The sequence below is a fragment of the Lontra canadensis genome, unplaced genomic scaffold (assembly GCF_010015895.1).
Source record: "Lontra canadensis isolate GAN:19392208 unplaced genomic scaffold, GSC_riverotter_1.0 scaffold10, whole genome shotgun sequence".
Taxonomy (NCBI): Eukaryota; Metazoa; Chordata; class Mammalia; order Carnivora; family Mustelidae; genus Lontra; species Lontra canadensis.
The window spans coordinates 15,112,580-15,132,699 of record NW_022631004.1 but is presented as its reverse complement, the minus strand read 5'-3'; the positions used below and the strand labels follow the sequence as shown (position 1 = coordinate 15,132,699).

The following is a 20,120-nucleotide window of genomic DNA, read 5'->3' as shown; positions in this document are numbered from 1 at the left end:
CAAGCCATGAATTGCAATCAAATTTCATTTTCTAAAAAGCCCACCAAGAAAATGTTAATAATTATTACTACATAGGAGTATATTACACTATTCTCTTACAAAAGACAACAACAACAAAAAAACTTTCAAGGCCCATTCAAATACTGTCTACAATTGATCCCTTTCACAGAAGATCCTTCTCTCTTTTGAATCCCTTCTTGTGGCATTTACCAAGTTCTTCCTTGTGTTTCAGTCATTGAACCAAAATATATTTAATAAATACTAACTCTTGGGTACTGTAACTGAGAACTAAACAAAAAGAATAGTTGGGATTATTAAAAATCAAATTTCTGCACTAACCATTTAACTGCATGTGTTTCTTATAGAAAAATTTAAAAATATTAAATAAGACACAGGAAACATAAATTGTGCTAATTCAGGAAAACCACTGTTGGCCTTGGTGAAAATCCTTCCAGATCCCTTATTCCGCATAAACACACACACATATATTTTTTAACAAAAACAGGGTCATACCATATATAATGTTATCCACTCCTTTTTTCCCCTATTTAATAATGTATCAAGTATACCCATTAGAATTTTGACAAAGATCAAGAGACTATTTAATGCAGAAGGAACATTAGAGCCCTAGAGATGGGAAAGCCAGGTTGCTCTGTTCTTTTGCTTAATTACAACATTTAAAAGTACAAACACATGATGCCTGCCTAAAGCTCTGAGTCACTTTGATTTACTCCCCAACCCTCAAAAGGCAAAGTAAAATACCAGTGTTCATAGTTATATGGTACCCTTGGAATTGGAATTACCATCCCCATCAAGCACACTTCTATTTACAACCGAAAGAAATTAAGTGCTTAGGTATAATATAAACATGACCAAGACTACTCTCACCTCTTAAGGGACTTAAGTTTGTTAATTAATACAAACATTTTTATTTTCTAGCAGTTTATTTAGCAGTTCCTATGTGTGAGGCACTTGTTGGATTTTGGGCATACAAAAATGAATAAGAACAAGCCTTGATTTCAAAAGGAAGACTGAAAACAACCCAAAAGTCCATCAAAAGGAATTGAGTAAAAAAAAAAAAAAAAAAGTAAGGGCAATTTAACACCCACTAGGATGACTATTAAAAAAAAAAAAAAAAGAAAAAAACAAACCCAGAAAATAACAAGTATTGACGAGGATGTGGAGAAATTGGAACATTTGTGGCACTGTTGATGGGAATGTAAAATGGGGCAGTTTGCTATGGCAAACAATAAGGCGGTTCCTCAAAAAATTACACACAGAATTATCGTATGTCCCAGCAATTCCACTTCTGGGTATATATATCCCCCAAAATTGAAAGCAGGAACTCAAACACCCATGTTCATAGCAGCATTATTCATAATAGCCAAAAGGTAGGAGCAACACAAGTATTTGATGGATGAGTGGATAAACAAAGTGTGGTACACACATAGAATGGAATATTATTTGGATTTAAACAGGAAGGAAATTCTGGCATATGCTACAAGGATAAACCCTGAAAACATTATGTTGGGTTTTTTTTTTTTTTTAAGATTTTATTTATTTATTTGACAGAGAGAGAGAGAGCCAGAGCAGGATCACAAGCAGGGGGAGTGGGAGAAGGAGAAACAGGCTTCCTGCTAAGCAGGGAGCCGCATGTGGGACTCAATCCCAAAACCCTGGGATCATGACCTGAGCCGAAGGCACTTAACGACTGAGCCACCCAAGCGCCCCTTGAAGACATGATGTTAAGTGAAATAAGCTAATCACAAAAGGACAAATATCATGATACCTTTTATATTAGGTACCAAGAATAGTTAAATTCAGAGAGAAGGAAGAATGTGGTTGCCAGGGGCTTGAAGGAAGGTAGTATGGGGAGTTACTGTTTACTTGGTAGAGTTTTAATTTTGTTAGATTAAAAAGTGCTAGAGATGAATAGTGGGATGATTGCATAACGAGATGAATATACTTAATGCCATTGAACCTAAAAGGGTTGGAATGGTGAAGTTTATATGTATTTTGCCATTTCTAAAAAAATTTTTTAATGAGCAATATCTATAAATACTACTATGGAATATCCATGATAAAATGTTAAAGGAACACAGAAAAAACAAATACTATGACACTATACCAATGAAAGTTGAAAAAATATACATGGACAGATATTACATAAACATTTTATATAAATATTATATTGCATTTACAACTTTTTAATGAAAGAATAAACAAAAACCTTTATATGACTATGTTTAAGAGGAAGGAAAGAAAAAGGTAGAAGGGAAAGGGCCAGAAACTAGACTTCTCTGAACGTATTTTGTTCTATGTATAAAGTTTCAAAACAATTAATTAGAAAGAAACTTAAACCAAAAAAATTTTTTTTTAATCAAAAAAATTTTTAAAGTCATTCATCAAAAAATGAAACATATGAATCTAAATATGTATTGAGTTTAACCACACAGAGAAGTATTTAACTTTAAAATACAGTAATTTTACTGTATGTCTGTGGTGAGTTACACCCCTAAGGACAAAAAGAAGTATAAAAAAAATGAAACTCCTTTCAGTAATCATATTGTTAGTAATAATGCTAATATTCTTAAATTCTATAATGTGTATGTATATAAAGCTTTAGTATAAGAAAAAAGAGAAACAAGATTTTTAAATGTTAAATAAAAACTTTGCACTATTATTTGAATTGAAAGTATCAGTAGAAACTCATGATGTACTTTCTTTAAAAAAAAAAAAAAGTGTTTCCTAGCTTTGTCCACAAATAGGCCTAAAAATGACTAGCCTAGTATCAATAGGCTTAGAACCCAGATAGTGGTCTCTACATATCATTTCCAACTAAAAGGAACCAGTGCACTCTAAAGAAATCTCTGATTCGGGGAGCCTGGGTGGCTCAGTGGGTTAAGCCGCTGCCTTCGGCTCAGGTCATGATCTCGGGGTCCTGGGATCGAGCCCCGCATCGGGCTCTCTGCTCAGCAGGGAGCCTGCTTCCTCCTCTCTCTCTGCCTGCTTGTGATCTCTCTGTGTCAAATAAATGAATAAAATCTTAAAAAAAAAAAAAAAAAAAAAGAAATCTCTGATTCAAACTTTAAGGCAGAATTTTAAGAAACGAGTTTCTTTGGATCATACCAGAAAGCAAAGAAGCCATGACAGACTACTAGGGTAGTGTCAAAAACCAGGAGCTACCTTGAAGAGGCTCCCACTACCAAAGACAATGCTGTTAGAGCGCCAGTAGGAAGAACAGTAACTGCAATGGATTGAAACACATCAAATATGTTAAATCCATGAGTTTATAATGATACTATGAAAAAAAAAAAAGACTTCATTGGTCACCTTTGAAGCATGCCTGGGAATCAACTCATTATCTTAAAAACTAATAAATACTGGAGAATGATCAAGTATTTTTCCTTTCTTATATAAACTGTACATGAGAGTAACTTTGTAGCCTAATAGTCAATAAGAAGTTTCTGTTTATAAAGCATTCCAGCCCAGCTGAGAAGTGAAGAATGACAGAATTAGAGTATCACCATTTTGCAAAATTTTAATGAAATTAACAATCTAGGAGAGGATCATGAACGGCTGCCAAAATTATAAAGAGTGACAACCAGATATTATGTGCCTAAGAAGTTTTCTTTAAAAAAATTAAAAAAGGAGACAGAGGAACTTGGTAAACAAAACCACAGGGATGCAATCAGCAAAATAAAGACTATGGGAAACTCTATACGGCAAACATAATGTAAGAGAAAAAGGAGAGAGGAAAGGGAAGAAGAAATTATATAATAAAAGAAACTTAAGAGACATATCAGTTGAATGCAATATATGAATCCTGATTTGAAAAGCCACTATTAAAAAACTGTGAAATAATCAGAGTAATTTGAATTTACTAGAGAGTTGATGATATGGAGGAAGTGATAAAGATATGGTGTTTATATATTTTGAAAGAGTTTTTACTTTTTAGAGATATATACAGAAATATTTATAGATGAAATTATGGTGTTTGAAATTTGCTTCAAAGTAACCCAGTTGGATGTGCAGTCATTAATGAAACAAAACTAGCTGTGAGTTGATAATTTTTGAAGCTGGATGATGGGTAATTGGTATATGGTATCCATTATACTATCTTATCTATATTTCTATAAAACTGAAATTATCTATAATAAAAGTGTTTTTTTTTTTAAGTCACAGTTTGAGTTTGGATAACATGAAGACTGGTTCAAACATGCTTTGTTCTTAATGAATCATAAAAGATACCAGGATTTTGAGCTTTTAGGTTCTGTGTTCCTTGTAGGATATATCTCACTGCCAGTTTTCCATACAACAGAAAATCTTTAATGAGGATGACAAAAGGAAACAAGAAATGGAGGCAAACACAAACAATCCCAAGAGTTTTTTCCTGATTATTCTTTAGCGTTCTGTTTTTTTGTTTGTTTGTTTGTTTTTTTAAAAAAAGAGTAGGGAAGCCTGAGTGGCTCAGTCAGTTAAGTGTCTTACTCTTTTTTTTTTTTAATCAAAAAATTTTTAATAAACATAAAATGTATTTTTATCCCCAGGGGTACAGGTCTGTGAATCGCCAGGTTTACACATTTCACAGCACTCATCATAGCATATACCCTCCCCAATGTCCATATCCCCACCACCCTCTCCCTTCCCCCCTCCCCGCCAGCAACCCTCAGTCTGTTTTTTGAGATCAAGTCTTCTATGGTTTGTCTCCCTCCTGATCCCATCTTCTTTCATTTTTTTCTTTTCCTACCCTCCAAACCCCCCACATTGCATCTCCACTTCCTCATATTAGGGAGATCATATGATAGTTGTCTTTCTCCGATTGACTTATTTCACTAAGCATAATACCCTCCAGTTCCATCCACGTTGTTGCAAATGGCAAGATTTCATTTCTTTTGATGGCTGCATAGTATTCCATTGTATATACATACCACATCTTCTTTATCCATTCATCTGTTGATGGACATCTAGGTTCTTTCCATAGTTTGGCTATTGTGGACATTGTTGCTATAAACATTTGGGTGCACGTGCCCCTTCAGAGCACCACGTTTGTATTTTTAGGATATATACCCAGTAGTGCAATCTCTGGGTCATAGGGTAGCTCTATTTTCAGTTTTTTGAGGAACCTCCACACTGTTTTCCAGAGTGGTTGCACCAGCTTGCATTCCCTAAGTGTCTTACTCTTGATTTCAGCTCAGGTCATGATCTCAGGGTAATGGGATCAAGCTCTAAATCAGGGACTACACTGGGCACGGAGCCTGCTTAAGATTCTCTCTCTCTCTCTCCCTCTGCCCACGCTCACATCTGCCTTGAGTGTGTGGGTTCCCTCTCTCTCATTCTTTAAAAAAAAAAAAAAAAAGAGTAGACAAGTGATCAACATTGTAAAGAGATGAATGCTTGTTCCACACACTAACTGAAGTTAAACAGGGTGACAGGCGATAAGGACTACTGCTTTGCATTCACACAGCACTTTAACTTTTCAGTTTTTACGTATACATACCACTTACATTATTTGACCTTTTTAAAAAAAGATTTTATTTATTTATTTGTCAGAGACAGAGAGAGAGAGCACAAGCAGGGGGAATGGTAGGCAGAAGGAGAAGAGGAGGGAGAAGCAGAGGGAGAAGAAGGCTCCCCGTTGAACAAGGAGCCCGATGTGGAACTCAATCCCAAGACCCTGGGATCATGACCCGAGGCAAAGGCAGATACTTAATCAACTGAGCCACCCAGGCATCCCACATCATTTGATCTTAACAACCTTATAAAATGGACAGGGAAAGACATTCACTTCCTAGAGGAAACCAAAATAAAAAAGTTACAAAACTAGTTAGCAGCAAAATACAAAATTTCCTATCCCCATTTCAATGCTTTTTTCACTAAACTGTGTCCTTCCTATTCAACTGTATTTAATTATCCAGTATATGGGGAAAGACAGTTCAGATCTCTTTCATTACCACTGCAGTCATAAATACCTGATAATGTGTGGTTGGTAAAGATAGTTACTAATAATTTGTTGACAATTTGTTGTCCATGCTGGACAGCTCCCAAAAATTTACTGAGAAATTTGGATAGCTCAAAATGGTTTAGGAAACTCAGGAATGAGAAGTTGTGTTTTGTTTTGTTTTGTTCCCTATCAAAAACCATTGGCAGGGGAAAAGATACTAAGTTAAGAACTCATAAAAATTTAGTGTGTATGTTTGTGTATAGATGAGTATGTTTTCGAAGGGAGAAATAGAGAAATAATAAACATATTAGAAAAGATCTTTTCTTTTCCAACTTAATGACTTGAGACTTACCCCATTTATTTAAACATGTCCCAATTTCAATGAAAGTACAAAGAATCTTACTCCTACAATGAAAGAACAGCCAACTGACTGACTGTGAATAATCATATTTGAAATAACCCAGATTTTGTATTTTCTCTCATCTGTGGTATCCCAGCTCACTATCATGAACTATTCTCTTCCGGGCACTTATTATGATTCACCAGATCAGTACAGGAATGAACCCAAAGCAGACTTGAAACATGCGAAAGCAGAACGATGCTAGCTAGCCCTAAGAAACTATCTTTCAACTCACCCTGTCCCACAGTGAACACTCAAAAATGTTCTTCAATTGTTTGCTCCAACTACTTGCTCCTGGTAAAAGTTGACAGATACACTCTAAGATCAGAGATAGAGGTGTCATCAGCAGATTCAAGTCCTTGTAAGGACCCAAGAATCCTCACTTCCACCTGGAAGGATGGAAACTGCTGAGTTTCCATGTCCTTGTTTCCTTACTTCTATCTGGAAGGTGGAAACTACTTAGTTTCCATGCCCTTTGCTATTACAGAAACTTTATACTCAAACTGTCTGACAATTCTGTCAGTGGCATCAGTGTCTTGATATGACAACCATGCAACAAACAACTATCTGCAGCATTGTTTGCATTAAAGAACTAGAGCTTTCTCTCAGAAAATATTGCCCACCTAGGTGCTCTCTCCTAACGTGTGGAATTTAAACAGAAGCAACCTTATTGCCAATAAAAGATCTAGACTACACATGCAACTCTGAGAGGAGGGTAGTGATAGCTTACTATGCCATTATTTTGAATGTCCCAAGAGCATACACCTAGGAATGCAAGTTCACTTGCAACAAATACATTATCTTTCTAGTACTTTCTCTTTAGGATCATTTAGAAATGGTATTTGGAATAGAATCATCTGAAGTTAACCTACTGTGTGCCATACACTTTGCTAGCTACTTTATAAGTTTAATCCTAACAGGCCTCCGAGGTTTTTTGTTATTTACTGCCTTTTCACAAATGAAACCAAGGCTAAGGAACTTGTTAAGTGACTTGCTCAAAGTTCAAAGCTACTACAAAGCAGAGATAAAAGAACCCAAATCAGTTCAAATATCTTGGTAACTTGCTTCTTAGTACCCTATTTGCTTTCTAAAGGAGTTATACTGAAATAATGATACTAAAAACAAAGGTATTCCTACTTCAATTGTTTTGTAAGAGAATTGATGGGTTTAATACACAGTAAGGACTACTATGTCCAGAACCAAATTAATGTATTAAACCAATACCCATTTCTGTATCCTAATCTGATAGTCTATACCAAATCTCTCTTTACCAGTTAGACCTTATATAGTTAGAAGAGCAGAAAATGTTTTGTTCAACTGCTATAGTGGTCTGGAATATATAAGATAACCTTTCACATTTCAAAATCTATAAATAATCATCTTTCTAAAAAATTTTCCCAGACACATTTATGTTAGTTTACTTGGAAGTAATGAATCTTTGGGTTTTGCCATAAAATGAAGCATTCTAAAACATGTAGGCTTCAATGTGCTGAAAGCACTGTAACAATAGATTACAGACTAAACTGCAAAACATTATCTGTATAATTATTAGCTCCACTTTAGAAGCAAAGAAACTATGGTAAGAAAGTTCACATAACTTGCCTAAAGTGATAAAGCTAGAAAGTGGTAAAGCTAGAATTCAAACCCAGGTTTGTATAACTCCAAAGCCTATGCTTCCTATTGCCACCACCTGCTGCCTCCTAGCTCCTATGTGGTAAACATATTATCCTTGTTCACAATTCTAAAACCTCTATAGAAATGCATGCATACTTACTTAAACCTATTGTTCACTATAGCCATTAATTTGTCATAGTTTCTAAAGTAAAATAATTAAAAAGTTACCTGAAAAATTACCATTAGAAAAACTCAGGTAAGGCAACACATTTTTGCAAAGCTGGGAGAGGTCAAGGGCAGAAAATTTATACCACCAAACCTTTTTTGTTCACCAGGAGTTATAATTCTTAAATTGATGTGATGGTAAAGCCAAAAAAATTTTTTTTTAATTTTAAGAGTATTCAAATACCATAAACCCCTAGCCTAAAGGCTGAACAAAGAACGTACTTTACAAGATCACATTACTGTCAATAAGTAAGGGCTGAACTGTGACTATTATTATATTCTACTCTTTATCTGAGGTTTTATTATCAGCCAAACAGAAAGAATGTAATCATATCATAACTGGACAGTTTTAAACTTCTGAATGGCTATTATCTCCCATGTTCCAGTGTTTCATATTTCTTTATAAAAGCATATCAAAAAATAGGTCAAGAGTAACATTCCCCAAACATGAATTCCTCAATCTATTAGAGTTGAATCTAAATATATAACTTCTTAATGTAGAAGATATAGTTTAAAATAACATTCTTCTTTTTTTTTTTGTCAGACACATTCATTAGTTAATAAGACAATATAAGAATCACTGTCTAAGATATGTCAAATAAAAATCAAGTCTTACCTCCATTGCTAAAGCTGCTGTCTGTTGGTCATAGTGATTCAGAAGATTAGGCATGAAGGTAGTATTATAAGGCAAATCTTGGCACATCCTCAAGGTAATGGGTTCACAAGAAAACAAACTGTGCCCACCTATATGTCCCACAAACATAGTCAAGGGCCAAAAGTAGAAGACGATCCGACTCATAGCCATCCTTCCTGGATCTGAATGAGATTTGGTTGATCAGGCCTACTCAATAAGGATTTTAGATCTTTATATACCTGCAGGTCTCAGCTTGAAAGTATCTCTTCTATATGTTACTGTTAAGTTCTTCAAACAGTTAAATACTCTTTGCACCGTCAGAGGTTTGTTAGCTTGGTCTCACAAAAGGCATTTGTTTTTGGTTTCACAATATGGGAAAATGACATCATCTTGTCTCTTCTTTTCATTTTATTACATAGGGCACATTTGGCCAACATATCAAGTTGATCAACCACATTCCCAAACAACAGATTCCATCTTAGGAGAAGAGCTATTTCTTCCTTTGATTGAAATATCTGAGAAGTATTTTTTTAAATGAGAGATATTAGTAATTTCCTCTCAAAATACTGTAGACTTGTTATTAAAGTCTTTGATGAGTTCAGTAAAGTTGCAGGATACAAAATCAATACACAAAAGTCAGTTGTGTTTCCGTACACCAACAACGAACTGTGAGAGAGAGAAATAAAGAAAACAATCTTTGATGAGAGGTATCAATCACACTGAACTCACATAAATACATGGGTATTTCAGAGACATGGTATAGTTTTTCTACTTTATCATTTATGATATAGATATACTAAAACAATCCTTAACCAGAATTTAAAGGCAAAATTTCTTCCTTCAATTGTTAATATAACATATAGTTTAATTTCTTATCTAGAATGGCAGTTTTTCCTTTGTCACAAGCTATAATTGATCCATTTTGAAAAGTTTATGCTGTTGTCATAAATTTAAATATCTGCCATACTTAGACAAATAAAATCTTTTAATATCTGCCATATTTATAACCAAAATTACTGAATTTAAAATTTGTATCTGTTTTAATCATTAATAGTGCATTTTTACATTAACTGACACGGCAGAAGGTATCTGCGAAAACAGTGAAATATACATAAATTGAAAGATACGAATTCAAGTCCCTTACTAGCTGTGTAAGTATAAACATATCATTTAACTTCTCTGAACTCAGAATTTTTCTTCCTGAAAATACTCTCTCTCTGATAAGGATGATATGTGAGTGAATTATGAGATAATATATGTAAAAGTACTTTATAAAATGGTAAAGTAGCACCAAACATTAGGTAATTTTATTACTAAATTACACTTACACAAGGGCGATCTCCATCAACCAATATTGAACTGGCAAACAGAAGGTTCTAAAAGTACTTTCAAGAAATTTTTCCAACATTATATCATCTTTTTAGATAGTGCAAAAGCAGTATCACAGATGTAGAAATATTTGACTAACAAATGTTTCATTGTATAGCTAGGCTGCAGAGAATAAAAAACATCCCCCCCACTGCCCCAAAAAAATCACAGCAAGAATAGGAATGATTCTCAGTTACAGTTTTCACTAAGCTTTAGATTCTTCTGACTTGCCCCTACTTTTCCAGGGGCAAGAATACCTATCTTATTTGGGGCTGAGAGCGTGTGGGCAGAATGAAAGGTAGGTCTGGTAGGAAAAAGCATTTACTAAGTTATGATACTTTCATTTGGCTTAACAATGATGTTAAATTTCATTTTGTTTTATATACATTGGTTATTTCTGTTTGTTGTGAAGAGCCTATGCTCAAAACACATGAGTTCAGATTCACAAACTCTCAGAGACCCAAGTTAATATGACAACTTAAATACTAAAGCCCATGACAGCTTAGACTTTGAGACCTGGACTCCTTTGAGTGAAGCAGGGAAAGAAACTGTTCTTTGTTCACTATCAATGCTTGGAACTGCTGCATCCCAAACTTTAGTTACTAAGCAGAAAAAACTATTTGGAGAAAATAAAGCAGTTGCTGAATCTTTCCAATTTCTTCCTCTAGTACATGGTATTGAGTGGTGGAAGGGAAAAGGAAGTCTAGGAATTGGGAATACTAAAAAACAGAATTAGAAACATTAAATTTATGAGCAATCCCTGCCCCAAATGACTATTCTCTATGCAAAATCTCTAAGTCAGAGATCTTTGCGACAGCTTTTTGGCCTGCCGTATTTTTTTCCTCCTTCAAGCTGGCCCCAGAAATGCGAGGTCTGGTTACAGAAAACTGGTAGTAAACACAGTCGTTTATATTTAAGCTTAATTATGTGCAACACAGTAACAATTATGCATATCATTAAATATGTGTCAAATAACTACTGAAAGCTTTACTTGGTTACAGTATTAAAATATCCATGTAAGTTCAGTCTTTGTAGTTTATTGCTTAGGCAGCATGTTCACCTGATTGCAACTTAAAAAAAAAAAAAACTAAAGAGAACATTGCTCCTTTTTTGAATATATACATAATAATACCAACAATCTTTCAAATTTCATTTAGACTAATTTTTTTTTTTTTAAAGATTTGATTTATCTATTTGACAGAGAGAGAGAGTGCACAAGCAGGGGGCGTGGGAGAGGGAGAAGCAGGCTCCCTGCTGAACAGGGAGCCCAATGTGGGGCTTGATCCCAGGACCCTGAGATCATGTCCTGAGCCGAAGGCAGATGCTTGGTTAACTGACTGAACTACTCAGATGCCATTAGACTAATTTTTCAAACAGGTGTTTCAAATTTATGGTTCAAAGAAGACTACCATATAAAAGAAGGAATGAGAAATATCTCATTGGGTTTTTAAAACTAGATGACACCCCCTTATACTTCTCCCTACTTTACTTTAAATTAGTCCTTTTCCTCCTATACAAATGAAGCTTCCCACTGTCTTAAAAAAGTTTCCTTTATGTACTACAACACCCAAATTACCATATATCAAAACACTTCTGGAAAATCTATTGTTAGGCTGGAGTAGGATGAAAATCTTAGTACTTTAAGACTGTAGTTTATGATTATTGAAATAAAAAGTGAATTCAGGGGGGGCGCCTGGGTGGCTCAGTGGGTTAAAGCCTCTGCCTTCAGCTCAGGTCATGGTCCCAGGGTCCTGGGATAGAGCCCCGCATTGGGCTCTCTGCTCAGCGGGGAGCCTGCTTCTTCCTCTCTCTCTCTGCCTGCCTCTCCCCCTACTTGTGATTTCTGTCTGTCAAATAAATAAATAAAATCTTAAAAAAAAAAAAAGTGAATTCAGTAAGACAAAAAGAAAATAAGGCAGTAAAAATCTTAAAACAATATGTTTCCTCCAAATGAGAGGCTCTCTAATTTTAATGTGTAGTGGTAGATTCATGGATTCCCCTTAGAAGTCTAAGAAATTTGAATCTCTGGAGAACGGACTACATTCTAACAGTCACCTCAGGTACTGTAACAAATGGTCCGTAAGTCACGTTTTGAGAAATTCTACCCTAAAACCAAGTAATTTAAAGAGAATAGGTATATTTAAATATTATATGCTTAGCAAAAGTAATACCTAAAACAAATTTAAAAAATAAAAGCAGATAAAGAATAAAACTTTAACAGAAAAATGGGAAAAGGACATAAATTTACGAATGAATGACAAATAACCAACAGACACACAAAAATATTCGACTTTACTAATAATGAAAAAAATGCAAATATGAGAGAACACTTTTGCCAATCAGACAGGCAGAAATAACAAATGATAGAACACAGTACAGGAGAGGATGCAGAAAAGAGAACATTTTCAACATTCCAATAACTGGTTTACAGCTGGTATTTTAAAAATGGCTACTTATCTCAAAAGCCCTTAAAATGGGCACAATTTGATGCAACAAATCTATAATTTATTCTACATAAACACACAAGTACACATGATGCATAATCAAAATGAGAGTAACACTTTATAGAATAAAAAACTAGAAATAACCTAAGTCTACCAATAAGGGATTCATTAAAAAAAAAAAAAGTAGGGAAGGAAATAATGAAACAAGATAGGATTGGGAGGGAGACAAACTATAAGAGATTCTTAATCTTGCAAAACAAACTGAGGGTTGCTGGGGGGTGGGAGGCTAGGGAGAGTGTGGTTGGGTTATGAACACTGGGGAGGGGATGTGCTATGGTGAGTGCTGTGAAATGTGTAAGCCTGATGATTCACAGACCTGTACCCCTGAGGCTAATAATACATTATATGTTAATTAAAAAAATTTAAAACAAAACAAAACAAAACAAAAAAACACACTATGGTATAACCACATGGTGGAATATTATATAGTCAGTAACAATACACTAAGTAAAAAATAAAATTAAAACAATTTTCTAAACAGCATACATGTCCAATCTATTTCAGTCAAAAAATATATACACAGAATAAAACCATTTCAACTGCTTTAATATATTATAAATGCTCTGAGGTTTAATAAAAGAACCTACGGAACATTATTCTGTATATGGAATAATTAACTTGGCTAAACCTCCCAATGTGTGCTGACTAGCTAACAGTAATAAATACTAGTTGAATCACTGATTTATTGGCTGCTAATTAAGGAACAAGCAAAGGGACACTCTAATGCCCTACTGCAGGTAGTAAGGAAAGCCAAAAAGTGATGATCAATTTAGTTTGAGTAAAAACTGGTTTTCAGTACTGAAAAAAATCAGATCACTGATCAGCTGAATCAAACAGTATGCGCATTTTAAAAGAACTTTTGATATGCGTTCCAAATCGCTCTTCAATAACAATGAGATACTGCTTCTAAACAGGACTGTGTGGGTAGCAAAAAGTCATTTTTCCTAAGGTAGAGTCATCTATGGAAAAGCTGTAAGTTGAAGTTCCAGATCTGCAGGAAATAGAGAAAATCCTGGACCCAATGAGGTCCTGCCAAAATATACCAACTCATTAAACAAAGATTAACAGTAATTTTGGCATTCTTACTGATATTATACTGTTTACCAATAGAATCTGCAGCATCTCAGATAAATAAAGGGACCTGCTGAGTGAACACAACTGGAGCAAACAGCTTCAGGGACCAGGGGCCATCAAAAAGTGAGTGACATGGCAACAGCTATTCATGCCCTACTTGTGGGAGGAAAGGCACACTCACTTCTCCATACAGCAATGTAAGATACATGGAAAACTAAGTTGCCTAATTATCATTCCATCAGAAAACAAAAGGACTAGATACATCTAACTTTTATAAATGTATAATATTAGGAATCTGATACTCCCTAATTACCAGTTAAATTGTAAAAGCCCTTAAAATAAAATAAGCTGAGTATTTGTCCCGAAAAACAGCAATAAAAGGGTAGGAGATTCAATCTTGGAAGACTGTTTTTCCAGGCTAGCTGCAAAACCAGACCCAAAGCACTTAGGTGGGAAAAGCAAGAGGTGGCAACTGTGAAGAGGAAAGCAGGCTGAATCCTGAAGAAAGACTGACAAAGTAGGTCCTGGGGCTATCAAGAGGGTCCTGCAAAAGATTAGGTTCAGTAATTCTATTCCAATTCATACTTTTTGTACACAAAATGATCCACTTCATCATTCTTGGTTTAGATTTAATTTTCTCGACACCTTATAAACAACATTTTGCATTTCAAATTCAGAAATACAATCCGAAGGCTGCTTCACACACAACGGCTACAGTCGGAACAGGGGTGATATTGTCTTCTTTCAGATTTCCAAGAATGCACCACAAGGACTAGCAATGATTACCTCTAAATAATTAAGTTTCTCCTCTAAGGGAAAATACTGTATTGTAAGAGAAACAAAATATACACTCAGAGCATAGTCACTGTTCTAAGTGTTACTTTCCTTTTCCTAAAATCCACGTGTTCTCTGGCCTTTTGTTTTCCACATCTTATATAAAAAATGAATTTATTCTCAAAATTTTGTTTCCTGGTTGCTAAGTTTATATAGCTTCATATTTAATTCATAGGGCCTAGATTCCTATTAATCTCTGAATGAGGATCTCTTTCTGCTCTATGTCATCTGTCTAAATTTTAAAGTCCATCTCGGCATCTACCTATTACCACAAATAACCTAATCATCCAATGTGCTGAGTGATGATAAGGCTTATAAAAAAAAAAAAAGGAAAAAAAACACATTTAGGGTCAAATTAAAATGAATTATAGGCATCAAAATCCATCTCATTTTACAAATTAAAAATTACTTTTAAGACTAAAGAAACCAGATCTTTTAAAACTAACCTGAAAACAAAAATGGAAAGTTAATTGGTTATCTCAGTGGCTCAGTGAGTGGAGCACGTGACTCTTAATTTGTACTGGGTGTTGGGAGTTTGAGTCCCACACTGCGTGTAGGGATTACTTTAAAAAACAAAATCTTCAAAACACCAAAATGGAAAGTTCAAGGATGGCCAGATACTGAACTTAAAAAAAAAAAAAAAAAAAAAAAAATTGGATTGAAATTCCAGCCCAGTTTTCCCTTTCCAATTAAGATCTACTCATCAGAAAATCCCCTAACATCAAGCCCGACTTTTTCCCTTAGCAAGGTTTGTTTGGTTTGTACGCTTTGACTGTAAAATTATTTCAGAGAGATAAAATCTGGAAATCAGGATTTTGCTGCTGTTGTTGTTTTGGGCTCACTAGCCTAGTTATATACTTCATTCCTTGGATCCACCAAAAGTGTCAATAGTTCTTAGCAAAATGAAGTGAAAAGCACTTTGATGCAATCATCAAGTTAAAACTCCTCCCTAGGGCGCCTGGGTGGCTCAGTGGGTTAAGGCCTCTGCCTTCAGCTCGGGTCATGATCCCAGAGTCCTGGGATCGAGGCCCGCATCGGGCTCTCTGCTCGGCGGGGAGCCTGCTTCCTCCTCTCTCTCTGCCTGCCTCTCTGCCTACTTATGATCTTTCTCTGTCAAATAAATAAATAAAATCTAAAAAAACAAACAAACAAACAAAAACAAAACAAAACTCCTCCCTAGCCAGTGAAGAGTTCTTACTCTTTCCTCAAATCTTTATTGAATAATTTCAACAGACATTTACCAAATCACTTTTTATTTGCATTATTGGTCTTTTCATTGGAAGCTACAGCTTTAAGCAGCCATAGTTGTAGAGTTTTAGGAGTTAAAAAAAAAAACAACCATGAGGCCAACCATCACGCTCTTCTGTGAAAGGTAAAGACGTAAGAACTGTTTCCTATCACGTTTCCTAAAGAAAATAGAGTAAGAGAAGCCTAACATCAACAAACTAATATGCTCAGAATTACTTTTGCGTATACAATCTTATAGTTTTACTAACAAACTAATATGAAATTTAAGACAGGTAGAGTTTTTCCTGAAATGGGAAACAGAGGACTTACTATGAGTTAAAAACTCCTTTTTCCTTTCCCCATGACAAAGCCTTCCACACTGTACTATACAAAGAAAGAATGTGCACTTTATTAAATTCCTCTCAACCTTCCCTACTTCAAATATCTCAATCATGGAACTCCCAAGAAAAATCTGCCTAAATATTCAAAGCACAAAATAAAGCTCAAAAGAATATCGTAGCTAAGATGAGGAAAAGAATGAAAGAGCCCAACAGTCATTCCTTCTACTATTAATGGGACGCTGTTATAGATTTAGGAGAGGTGAAAAAGTAGAGAATATTAGTAAGTGGATGAGATTAAAAAAATATATTAAGAAAGAGAAGGTAGGATGGTAGGTTTTATTCTCTTGATAGTTTCAAAACATTTGGTGGGTAGAGGAAGAACACGTTATTTTACTAAATAAAAGGCAAGAGGGTAAGAGAAGGGGTGCATCTTTTTTTTTTTTTAAGATTTTATTTAATTGACAGAGACAGCTAGAGAGGGAATTATATTTTATCTTCAACTCCATCCCTTCAAGCCCACCCATTAAGCTTTCACGCCTCTTTCCTACTTTCCCTAACTCTGAATCTTTTTACCCTTAGCTGTGGCTTGGTAGTTCATGTAAATGACCTCGTCCCCACACCCCCCCAAGAATATAGTATCGATTTGCTTAAAAGTATGGATGTGAAGCAGTATCTTGCTTCTTAATAACAGAACTAAGAATTTATCTATTCCTCACACTGTCAGCACACCACTGAAGACTAAAAGGCTGAAGAGGGAGGTAACATCCCTCATGTCAGTCAGGTCTTTGTTTCCTTGCTCTTGCAGTATTGGCTTTGCAAAGTAACCCAATTCCTGTAAATAAACATTACAGTCTATCAAAACCACTTCTATAAAATAAGATTTTGTTTGGATACTTTTATACAGCAGTCATTTTTATAGGTGTTGGGTCTGGTCTGCTGCTGCATCTGCCCAAATTCAGAAGAAAACCAAAATTCAAAATGTCATTTTAATTCTGGGCAAAAAATTGGACCTCTTTTATTGGTATTTTTCAACTTCACATCTATCCCACACCTAAATTAATGGCACGCGCTTTTGTTCTTTAATAAAAAAGAAAGAAAGAAAGAAATTAAGAAAGAAAGAGAGAGAGAAAAGGGGGAGGGGGAAACCCTCTTTCTCCTACAGAGGAGCACCTAACTCCAAGACTCCTGAGATTTAACGAGCTTCTGGGAAGATGTTAAAATGTCCTGAAATGCTTTTACAGCACCTTCATTTGAGAGGCCGTCTATTAATTACCCAGCAGTACCCTCACGGCAAATACACATTAGCATAAAAGAGGGCAGCGGGGGAGGCATCTGAGAGGCAGTGCAGACTTTGGAAACTGATGGGATGGAGGGGACAACTTTTAGGCACTGGAAATAGGAGGTCGGCCAAATGCTGAAACAACATCCAGGCAAGGGGCAATTCTAACGTGGGTCTCGGGCCGGCCCCAGGCGCCCGAGCCCTAGATGTATTGTCCTCCTCCCCCCACCCCCCTCGGCCGCCGCGTCCTCCACCCACTCTCCCGCGAGCGCCACGCGCCCCCGCGGCGCCGACCCAGGGAGTGGGCGCTCAGCCCAGACACCTTCCTCCGCCCAGGGTTTGGGCGGAGGGTGGCCGAGAGGGAGCCGCGGTCCACACTCGCACAGGTTGCCCAGCGCTGGCTTAGGATGCAGAGGGTTAATAATCTCCCGGGCATCTGCCCATCTCAGCCCGCACCCCAAAGTCGGCTCCTCCGCACCCCTTCGGCGCGCCGTAGGTCCCGAGGAGCCCCTCCGACCCCCGCCACAGCCTGGCGCCGAAGGCTTTTGTTTTGGCCGCGACGAGAATAACGATCCCTGAGGAGGAGGTGCCGGAGCTGCTGGTGGCTCCTCAGCACAGGGTTAGGCAGAGGAGCGGGCAGCCGCGGCGGCACCTCCTCATTCCCCACACTGCCCGCGCCCTTTCCCAGCCAAGCTGGCCGGGCAGCCGCACGCCCCGTCGCTCACCTCACACCTCGGGGTCGGGCTCCAAGGGGCTGCAGCGCCGGCCCAAGGCGGCCGCGGGTCCCTAATGTAAACGCAGCCAGCGAGGACCAACAGCGCGCCGCCTCGGAGCGAACGCGAGCTTTCGGGAGCGCCGGGGCGCGCGCGCGCGCGCGCACGCACGACGCAGGCGCGCTGCGCACCCTCGGCTGAATGCTCCCATTTTGGGCCCGGCTGAGAGGTCCGGCTGAACAACCCTGCACCAGCTTGTTCTCTGCGCCGTCGGGTGACGCCTTGCGCTGTCCTGCTCTGGCGGCGGTCTTTCGAACTCTGGAATGGTTTCTCTTAAATGCGCTCAGTCCTCTTTGCAAAACCCTCCCTGCCCTGCTGAGAAAGCGCGGCGACTCTCATCACTCGAGCCCGGGATGCTATCTATCATCGCAAGACGACCAAAACCTGTTCTGAGAACGAGTGTGCTGACCTAGGAACTCGGGGATTGGAGGTGTCAGGAGTAGGGTTACAGATGTTGAGGGTGGCACTGGGTGTAGATGGGACTGGGTATCTGGCCTGTTGCAGAACTTCACGCTTAAACAACAGAGCAGACTGGAGACCTTCCTGGGAACGGTTTATACCCGCGTGGCCAACACCTTAAGTGCACAGGTGGACTTTGTGGTTGTTGCTAGCATTCCCCCATCTTTTTCTCCGTAGAAAATGTTTCCCCTTTCTTCTTCTACATAAACCATTTCAGAGAGAATTCTTAAAGATCATCGAAACCCAATCTCTCATTTTTCAGTTGAGGAAAAAGAACGCTCAGAAAGGTTGAGTGACTTTTCCAGTCACACAGCTTTTTAAGGGGAGTCTGGATTCATTCAAAGCCAACGCTGTTCTTTTACTACATTGTACCTACCTTTCTTTCTCTTCCTTTTCCTCCCTTTGCAAGCTAGACGTCATAGGCATCATTTTGTTCTGTTGATAGCCCATGGTCTCAAATAATACCGATCCTGTTGCCCAACAACGTGAATATACTTGCCACTACTCAACTGTACACTTAAACAATGGTTAAATTGGTAAATTTTATGTTAAGTGTATTTTACCACAATTTTTAAAAGGTGCTCAATAAGTGTTAAATAAATAATGAGTATTGAGCTTAGTCACAAATACAGTTTAACATCAGATGGTGAGCTGTGGGAAAAAGCATAATAAATGAGATCTGAAGTGACATTTCAATTTTCTTAATAAACACTTGAGCAGTAACAGTTTGTTTGTTTAAGTAATACTGATTCTTCAGCTGATTCTAAGCAAGTCAGCGTGTCCTGTTGAGCCATCACTGCCTTTTCTGAGGGTGAGTGAGGAGGCAAGTAGTGTATATGAAAATCTGTGTGTGCTTGCTTTATGTATTTCCAGATTTCTTGTACCCACAGAACCTCTGGAGGTGTGCAGCTAGTGTATTTTTATGAAATTTGCACACCATCCCATGCAAACTGTCAGGTATAGGACATATCATAGCTCACATGAGAAGGTGGGAGTGATTGATAAATTATCACTCCATGTATCGACATGATTAAATCTCAGAAATAAAACACTGAAAAAAGTTAACTACAAGATATGTAAATTATGGTGTCTCTTTAAAAACACTTAGCCATATTGTGAATGCTTATATATAAAAAGCAGAAAAAATGGACAAGTAGGCTACACACCAGTTGCATAGATAGTGATTACCTCTACACAGGCAGAGAGAGGAATGAGATCTGTAAAGTACACAAAAGGGGCTTCGACTGTTAATCACACACATGAAGCAAAAATGTTAATGTTTTTAAAATTTTTGGTGGGGATATAGGGTGTTTCTTATGTAGTCTTTAAATTTGTCTTTATGTTTGAAGGAATGTTGACGTATTTCCGACTTCAGTGACCTGGTGTGCTCACTATGAACACAGCTTGACTGGTGTCATTCAGGTCAGAGGGGAAAGGAGCATCA

The 20,120-nt window shown here is 37.2% G+C and overlaps 1 protein-coding gene across 1 annotated transcript in view; it reads right to left on the bottom strand.

The window, feature by feature from the left end:
* FZD3 (frizzled class receptor 3) overlaps positions 1 to 18,230 on the bottom strand; it is a 93,858-nt gene extending 75,628 nt beyond the window's left edge. Inside the window, exons 1-2 of the mRNA XM_032855705.1 lie at positions 18,170 to 18,230; positions 8,800 to 9,483 (exon numbers count right to left, since the gene is read on the bottom strand). Of these exons, the coding sequence (XP_032711596.1) occupies positions 8,800 to 8,988 (189 nt within the window). The 5' untranslated portion in view covers positions 8,989 to 9,483; positions 18,170 to 18,230. The remainder of the gene's footprint in view (positions 1 to 8,799; positions 9,484 to 18,169) is intronic.
* Positions 18,231 to 20,120: the final 1,890 nt, after the last annotated feature.